Source organism: Physeter macrocephalus, chromosome 16 (assembly GCF_002837175.3).
Source record: "Physeter macrocephalus isolate SW-GA chromosome 16, ASM283717v5, whole genome shotgun sequence".
Taxonomy (NCBI): Eukaryota; Metazoa; Chordata; class Mammalia; order Artiodactyla; family Physeteridae; genus Physeter; species Physeter macrocephalus.
The window spans coordinates 46,706,777-46,716,204 of NC_041229.1; the positions used below are offsets into that span (position 1 = coordinate 46,706,777).

Sequence of the window (9,428 nt, forward strand, 5' to 3'; positions counted from 1 at the left end):
TGCAACAGGAGAGGCCACAGCAGGGGGAGGCCCGCGTACCACACACACACACACACACACACACACACACACACACACACACACACACAAAGCAGCATCAGTGAAGTTAGCACACAGCTTCCCAACAGAACTCTTCTACAGGACAGCACTCAGGATTACGTTATGGAACATTTGGGAGAAATACAGTCACTCTCACAACTTTATAGCAGTTTCCCAAAATGTGTTTTATAGACGTTAACGAATATTGACTCAACCTAAAGTTCCATGATTAAATACATTCGGGCAGTTAAAGCAGCTTCTTTCCAGCCAGACCTCTCAGATCCTTTAACATGCCCATGTGCTTTGGCCTCCAGACCATTTTTTCACAGAATATCTCTCAAGACTAGTTCTTTTGGAAAATGCTCCTTCAAAGGTACGTCTTAGAGTGCAGCAGTCCAATTAAAACATTATCCTTTCTTTTAAACACATATTGAAGCTTACAAATTTCTGTAGAATCCCTGAGGGTGAGAGATAAAGCAGCACTTTGGCCTTGCTTCTGATTTTGCAAATCTTGCCTATGTTTTTATGAAAAAGAGAGGGTGATACTTGTGTGTGTGTTTCCATTTTGCACACACAGGTTTGGTATCCCTCTTAGCAACGCTGTATGAAGCCAGAGTGTGGCGAAAACACCAAGAGCTTCATTATGCACAACTCCGTCTCCTAACTACCCATCCCAGAGCACCACGAAAGGAGAAATTAGAGGGTAGAATTAAACCATATGTATAACCTTTCCTTTCATATTTTTTTCATTTAAAAGTCTGGCTTTTGCTCTATGGGACACAGGGTTATATAACATTCATGATAATCCAATTCGCTCATACAAACTTAGTACATTAAGATTCAGTTAGTCCTGTTGATTGACTGTTTAACTGCCTTCTTAAAGTCTGCTATGTCCAACTTAGCATGAAGGTCACACCAGCTACTTAACGGTTAACAGTGATGAGTCAATTATGAAATTTCTTCTACAACAATGCAAATTAAAAGCTAAAGATACATTTCCATGACTTGAATGTGATTTTTCTGTAGACTTTCATTGAAATAAAATAGTGTAATCAGCACAAAAAGAGTAATTAGGAAGTCTGGGCTTGAATTTCAGTTCTATGGCAGGGCACCCTGACTTCAGGTTCCCACATAACCTCTCTGAGTCCCCATTTTTCTCATTGGTAAAATAAGGATAATGATTCTGGTTTTATAATGTTTTGAGACTCAAGTGAAATAATATATGTGGAAGAATTTTTTAAACCATAAGGTATTATAAAATGTTCAAAATTATAAGAGTTTCTATCACTATATTTTTCAGGTGGCATTGACTTAAAACTTAAAGTTCCTTATAGCCCCTCTAACTTTTTTGTCAGAGAGTTAATAATCTATAAACAAGTACTTCTTTGACTTGGGGTAACTGCCATTTAAAATATGTCAACCTTAGTTTTTCTTAAAGATGACCCATTTACAGATGATTCAGAGCTACAATCAGGAAAGGGGTTAGGAGAAGGAAAATATTAATTTACATTTGCTAGGGCTCTCCCCAAAGCCCCACTTCCATCCATTGTGCAAAGGAAGTCCTTATAAAATCTCATCTTCACGTTGCCACCTTTGATCACGAGGACCCCAATTCCTTTGAATGCAAACTCCACATTTTGTTTGGTGGAAATGGATCTTGATAAAGAAAGCAACGTCTCCTTCACACATCTTTCCACCGTATCTCTGTTAAATGGACCCTCTAGGGATATCCTGACGAAATTAAGTGAAACAACTGGGATATCACCTAGAGGAGAAAAAGACAGTTGGGGTGAGGGGAAAGAAGTGGAAATTACAACAAGGACATATACACACTCACAAATAATTATCTGATTCTCACTTAATACTCAAAAATAGAACTGTCCATGTGAAGCCTTTAGTTGTACCCTATTAATAGACATTAATCAATACAATTTTCCCTAAAAGTAGAATGTTTTTTGCTCAGAATAAGAACAAATAGCTTCCTAAGCAATACTCCAGACAAGATTTTTATCTTCTCTTGGAGACATATTTATAACTAACTGTTCCTCTTCATCAGAGGGTTTTCTGAAGTTTTCAGTCCCCTTTCAGGACACGCTGCAGCAATATTTGCCTCTCTCCTCCAGTAATCATATCATTTTTAAATGATTATAAATATCTACAAACATTAAGTGTTTTGAAAAGATAGTTATCTCCACTAGAAGTTACCTTTCAAACAAAAGTGGGTCTTATCAGAGGGTATCAGTCTGAGTGACTTGCAGACAGCTTTTCCTCTCTAATGAGTCCATAAATGGCAGTGCAGGGGAATATGGTTATATCTAGCATGAAAGTAAGCACAGGGTCTATTCAACTAGAACAGATATAGGAGCTATGCACGGTCCACAAGTCAGAAAAGAGGGAAAATAGGAAAGATGATCAAGATGATAAATTGAAAGAGAGACAGTAGACAAGGTCCACAGATAGAGGACCAGGACAGAGAGAAGATAGGGACATTCTAAACATTCACTCAGCAAAACATTAATTTAGAGCCTTTCCAATGTCTACTACTGCTGGATGATGAGAATTACCAGCTCTACAATACACAAGCTTCCCTATATCAGCCCACAGCCTCCTGCACAATTTAATGGCGATTCTATACCATCTCCCCCTAGATTCTCCCCTCCCATTTGCCCAACGCCTATCTGCAATCTGTCTTCCAGCCCATTTATATAAGGATGCTGTCATCTCATGATGGACAAGCCAGCAGAGACGTTGCAAATCTCATTCTCATGACTTCTCTGTAACTTCTGTGGGCTATACCCTCGCTTTTCTCTTGTATCCATGGCACCACTCTTGGCTCTCCAATTTCTTCCCCCTTGGTCTCTTTTGCTGGCTTCCTTCCCCTTCTGCTTCTTACAAGATGGTGTTTGTTTTAAAAGGATTTTGTCTTTGTCTGTCTCCTCTTCTTACTTTATATTGTCTCCTGGGTAAATTTATCCTAATCCTGACCTCTAGTCTCCAACCCTCTCCTGACCTCTGAAATTATCTATACCTAAACATCCTGACAGGAATCTCAAATTCAACATGTCCAAAAGCAAACTCATTATTTTATCTGCCACCACAGCCTGCCTTTCCCCTTCATTCCCTATGGCAGTTAATGGCATGAGTATCCATCTATTCTCTGAGAAATTGGAGTCATCCTAAATACCTTCCTTCCTCTTGCTACCCACCGCTCTCCACTGGTAACCAAATCCCACCAGTTCTACATCTGAAGTATCTCATGAGTAGATTCCCTCATCTTCCTCCTGATTGCCACTGCCTTCATTCAGGCTTTCACATATTTTACCAAACTACTTTACTTAAAAGAGCTACCTTCCTAAACTAAAAACTGGACCAGTACAAGATAATCCCCTGCTCAAAAAATGTCAGTGGCTCCTAAGTGCCTAGAGGATGAATTCCATAGTCCTTATCAAACCATATAAGGCTCCTCACAATTTCACACTTACAAACCTCTTACTTCCCTCTACTTGCCTCCACAGTCAAATGCCCTGGCCACACAGAAGCACCTGTTATTCCCTTAACAGGCTTCACTCTTTCCCTTATGCTTGAATTGTTCATACTGTTCCTGAAATGCCTTCCACTGCCAGCAAAATCTTATCATCCTTTAAGACCTCCTGGCATGCCATCCTCCTAAATCTCCCCAAGCAGAGTTAGGCATCCTCCCCTCTGGGCTCCTGTGGCATTGATCCAGTTCTGCTTAATGATCCAGTTCTGATCAATGTTGCTTTTACAGCACTTAATCATGTTGCATCATTTTCTTATATATTTATCTACCATGCTAGATTCTGAGCTCTTCAAAGCAAGGACCATGTCTTAATAATCTTTAAGAATCACTGTACAATGTTTGATTAGTTACCTAATTAATGATGAAGAATCGTCACCCCCAAAGTTAAACTGTCGGGAATTCCCTGGCAGTCCAGTGGTTAGGACTATGTGCTTTCACTGCCAAGGGCCCGGGTTCGATCCCTGGTTGGGGAACTAAGATCCCACAAGCCGTGCAGCATGGCCAAAAAAAACCACTAAACTGTCTTTGTTCTTATGAATGAGTTCAATCATACATGTTTAATTCTGAAATTTCCTCCACCTCCTAAAAAAATTAATTATAAATCTAAAGTACTTTTTTGGACCACACTACAAAATCCAAGATGCAAAATAAGCCCTGTTCTAAGGCACAAATGTTTTTACAAAAAAAATTGGCTTTATTTTCACTTCATTTGGTAGGTTTTTGATGAATTAGGATATTATATTTCTTCTGTCATAAAATTCTAGGTTAAAAAATAGGCTGGAAAATCCGTCAAACTCACCATACAGAATATATGCATAATGAATTCTAAGTATAGTTTATTGGTGTTTGTTTGTTTTTCCAATATATCATTTTTTGGTGGAAAGTTACTCTGAAAATTAACCTTCAGAGTTGTTAACATAAAGGAAAGTTTTAGCCTTTTCCCCTGTTGGCATTGGGGGTAGACGATCTCTCTTCATCCATATATGAGTCTGATGCACGAGGGCATGATAAGGAAGATCAAAAGGAACACAACCAGAAATTAGGAAGGAAGCTCCCAAAGGCCTCTAAGTAACCAGGGCAGGTGTCACAAAGCCACACATTAAAGCTGGAATTCAAGCGTCCTGTGGCAGGCATCACGTCTCCCACTATGTCTCTAGCACCTGGAACAAGGCCTGACACATAATTGGCCCTCAGTAAATATTTGTGGAAGGAAGGAAGGAAGGAAGGAAGGAAAAGAGGGAGGAAGGGAGGGAGGGAACAAGGAAGGGAAGAAAGAAGGAAGATTTTAGGGTATGAGAGATGTATACAGTATTAAGTCTTTACGGAATTATTAAGCTTCTGATAACTTTTAAATTTTAATAATTTAGATTATATACAATAGAAACACAGTAAACTTTTCCTAGCTGATATTAACTGCGATTCTTCCAACCTGTGACCCTAACTAACTTTCTCTTCTTTATAACCACTTTTACTTTCTTAGGATCTGAAATATGAATAAAAATCTGTATGACTTGCTGATGTGGCTTTTATATAAATTTGCCTTGATGTCACATCAGGTTTTAAGCTACTGAGATTTAAAATGGCCCACAGGAAGACTGTATATAATTTCCTACCTTGGCCGTTCTCTCTGCCAAATGTACCACGTGAAAAGAGAGCTCCTCAAATCAGAAACCAATAAAGCAGCAACTGGGCAAGTTTTGCCCTTTCATTTTTATCCCCAGGCTGGTCACCTTCTGGGAAAGTCTTAAAAATGAAATATATTTACCAGGAGTATACACTTTGTTTTGTTTGAGTCCATGGATCCGTGCTAACTTCTCCGCCATGATAAACACGGGCCTCTGAATTAGAATAAACTTGTTGTTTCCCACCTCAAGTTTTTGTCTCGTGAAAGTGAAAGTTCCAAGTCCTGGAATCTGAACTCCCTGAGCAGACAAAGAAGGGGAAAAAAAACAACAAAGAGAATTCACTGTAAATGTAAAGAAAAATAATCCTTAGCATTGTTATCCCAAAAAACATGAAGGGAATTAAGTGTGGGCCTTAAAATTCAATGATCTTTATGATTCCTTACAGCTTTAGTATTTTATGACTCAAAGTTTCCAAATAAGTATAAAACATATCAATCCACGATGCTTTTCTGATCCTTCATCTCCATATCATTCAAAGGCTATGAGGACTAAGAAAACTTGTATGGATGCCATAGCTGCTTTTAATCTATATCTAAGATTACTCTTGTCCTAAATTGTGTAACATTTTAAATTTTAATCCCTTGCCATCGGAGGGGGATTTAAGGGGTCATGAGAATCTCTGCTTTCTCATTCTTTTAGGTTTTATGTCCCTCACTTAAAATCAGACAACACAAAACATCCAAGACACATGCTGCAGTGTGGTGATCTTGGCTGAGGGTAGAAGGAAAGACTCCTGGCTCTCACACTGGGTCTCTGCCTCCTTGGAAATATCATACATCAAGGGCTACAAACTCAAATGCCTACAGGAGCAAAGAAAGAATGCAACAGAGTGAAGGTATTAGGCCAGAGAATGTGATGGCTAAGGAGTGCATGCCCCATCTAAAGGGGAAAGCCCCTTGTCAGCTCCAGCCAAGTGTCACATGTAGGGAAGGAAAACTGGTATCATTAATCTGCTGATTTTCTGAGAAAATAAATACAAAACTTTGTATAAACTCTTCCAATTTTAAGTGCTCATGACTAATTCAAATTATCAGACCAAATAAAATAGGTTTCAAGGATGAATTCAGCTTAAGAGCTGTCATATTGGGACCTCTGAGCAGGGTATAAAACTTTCACAACACCCCAGCTCCCTTCAAACTCCCCAAGTCTACGATCAGTTCTTTGGCATCCAAACTTAAGACTTGATGGGAGGAAAGAGCCCAGCCCTGGGCAAAGTTTCTCAATTTTGGCAAGTTGAGTTCAGTTCCTGACTGCCTTCTTATATTTCAATTAAAATCCATCCCCTGCAAAGAGGCAAAACAAAAAGCATCATATCCTTCTATAGCCACGCCAGGAACTATCAGATCACAGATGAACAGACTTCACCTACTTCGTCTACATGCACCCGGGCTGACCAGCGATGCACTTCCTATCACCAGGGGAGCAGAATTTTCAAATTCATTACATAAGGGTGAAATCCGTGTTTGTTAAATCTACTACCCACAAGTCCTAAGTGTGAGCATCATAAAATCCCAAAACTGCAAGTTAAACTGAGTGGCTCTAAAGTCTGCTATCCTGCTCCCAGCAAAACTACATGAGACAAAGGAGGAAAGATTCTTTGACCTCCTACATTAAAATTAAAGTATAGGGCTTCCCTGGTGGCGCAGTGGTTGAGAGTCCGCCTGCCGATGCAGGGGATACGGATTCGTGCGCCGGTCCAGGAGGATCTCACATGCCGCGGAGCGGCTGGGCCAGTGAGCCATGGCCGCTGGGCCTGCGCGTCCGGAGCCTGTGCTCCGCAGTGGGAGAGGCCACTATGAGTCTGATGCACGAGGGCATGATAAGGAAGATCAAAAGGAACACAACCAGAAATTAGGAAGGAAGCTCCCAAAGGCCTCTAAGTAACCAGGGCAGGTGTCACAAAGCCACACATTAAAGCTGGAATTCAAGCGTCCTGTGGCAGGCATCACGTCTCCCACTATGTCTCTAGCACCTGGAACAAGGCCTGACACATAATTGGCCCTCAGTAAATATTTGTGGAAGGAAGGAAGGAAGGAAGGAAGGAAAAGAGGGAGGAAGGGAGGGAGGGAACAAGGAAGGGAAGAAAGAAGGAAGATTTTAGGGTATGAGAGATGTATACAGTATTAAGTCTTTACGGAATTATTAAGCTTCTGATAACTTTTAAATTTTAATAATTTAGATTATATACAATAGAAACACAGTAAACTTTTCCTAGCTGATATTAACTGCGATTCTTCCAACCTGTGACCCTAACTAACTTTCTCTTCTTTATAACCACTTTTACTTTCTTAGGATCTGAAATATGAATAAAAATCTGTATGACTTGCTGATGTGGCTTTTATATAAATTTGCCTTGATGTCACATCAGGTTTTAAGCTACTGAGATTTAAAATGGCCCACAGGAAGACTGTATATAATTTCCTACCTTGGCCGTTCTCTCTGCCAAATGTACCACGTGAAAAGAGAGCTCCTCAAATCAGAAACCAATAAAGCAGCAACTGGGCAAGCTTTGCCCTTTCATTTTTATCCCCAGGCTGGTCACCTTCTGGGAAAGTCTTAAAAATGAAATATATTTACCAGGAGTATACACTTTGTTTTGTTTGAGTCCATGGATCCGTGCTAACTTCTCCGCCATGATAAACACGGGCCTCTGAATTAGAATAAACTTGTTGTTTCCCACCTCAAGTTTTTGTCTCGTGAAAGTGAAAGTTCCAAGTCCTGGAATCTGAACTCCCTGAGCAGACAAAGAAGGGGAAAAAAAACAACAAAGAGAATTCACTGTAAATGTAAAGAAAAATAATCCTTAGCATTGTTATCCCAAAAAACATGAAGGGAATTAAGTGTGGGCCTTAAAATTCAATGATCTTTATGATTCCTTACAGCTTTAGTATTTTATGACTCAAAGTTTCCAAATAAGTATAAAACATATCAATCCACGATGCTTTTCTGATCCTTCATCTCCATATCATTCAAAGGCTATGAGGACTAAGAAAACTTGTATGGATGCCATAGCTGCTTTTAATCTATATCTAAGATTACTCTTGTCCTAAATTGTGTAACATTTTAAATTTTAATCCCTTGCCATCGGAGGGGGATTTAAGGGGTCATGAGAATCTCTGCTTTCTCATTCTTTTAGGTTTTATGTCCCTCACTTAAAATCAGACAACACAAAACATCCAAGACACATGCTGCAGTGTGGTGATCTTGGCTGAGGGTAGAAGGAAAGACTCCTGGCTCTCACACTGGGTCTCTGCCTCCTTGGAAATATCATACATCAAGGGCTACAAACTCAAATGCCTACAGGAGCAAAGAAAGAATGCAACAGAGTGAAGGTATTAGGCCAGAGAATGTGATGGCTAAGGAGTGCATGCCCCATCTAAAGGGGAAAGCCCCTTGTCAGCTCCAGCCAAGTGTCACATGTAGGGAAGGAAAACTGGTATCATTAATCTGCTGATTTTCTGAGAAAATAAATACAAAACTTTGTATAAACTCTTCCAATTTTAAGTGCTCATGACTAATTCAAATTATCAGACCAAATAAAATAGGTTTCAAGGATGAATTCAGCTTAAGAGCTGTCATATTGGGACCTCTGAGCAGGGTATAAAACTTTCACAACACCCCAGCTCCCTTCAAACTCCCCAAGTCTACGATCAGTTCTTTGGCATCCAAACTTAAGACTTGATGGGAGGAAAGAGCCCAGCCCTGGGCAAAGTTTCTCAATTTTGGCAAGTTGAGTTCAGTTCCTGACTGCCTTCTTATATTTCAATTAAAATCCATCCCCTGCAAAGAGGCAAAACAAAAAGCATCATATCCTTCTATAGCCACGCCAGGAACTATCAGATCACAGATGAACAGACTTCACCTACTTCGTCTACATGCACCCGGGCTGACCAGCGATGCACTTCCTATCACCAGGGGAGCAGAATTTTCAAATTCATTACATAAGGGTGAAATCCGTGTTTGTTAAATCTACTACCCACAAGTCCTAAGTGTGAGCATCATAAAATCCCAAAACTGCAAGTTAAACTGAGTGGCTCTAAAGTCTGCTATCCTGCTCCCAGCAAAACTACATGAGACAAAGGAGGAAAGATTCTTTGACCTCCTACATTAAAATTAAAGTATAGGGCTTCCCTGGTGGCGCAGTGGTTGAGAGTCCGCCTGCC

The 9,428-nt window shown here is 40.1% G+C and overlaps 1 protein-coding gene across 2 annotated transcripts in view; it reads right to left on the reverse strand.

Annotated features, from left to right (window-relative positions):
• The window catches only part of CCDC81 (coiled-coil domain containing 81), a 38,230-nt gene that overhangs the window by 23,794 nt on the left and 5,008 nt on the right, over window positions 1-9,428 (reverse strand). Inside the window, exons 3-4 of one of the 2 annotated variants that reach the window (XM_024131704.2) lie at window positions 7,843-7,999; window positions 1,548-1,804 (exon numbers count right to left, since the gene is read on the reverse strand). In XM_024131704.2, coding sequence (XP_023987472.1) covers window positions 1,548-1,804; window positions 7,843-7,999 — 414 coding nt within the window. Of the gene's footprint in view, window positions 1-1,547; window positions 1,805-5,345; window positions 5,484-7,842; window positions 8,000-9,428 lie in introns of those variants that run through there. The other variant, XM_028477338.2, reaches the window with a different exon arrangement.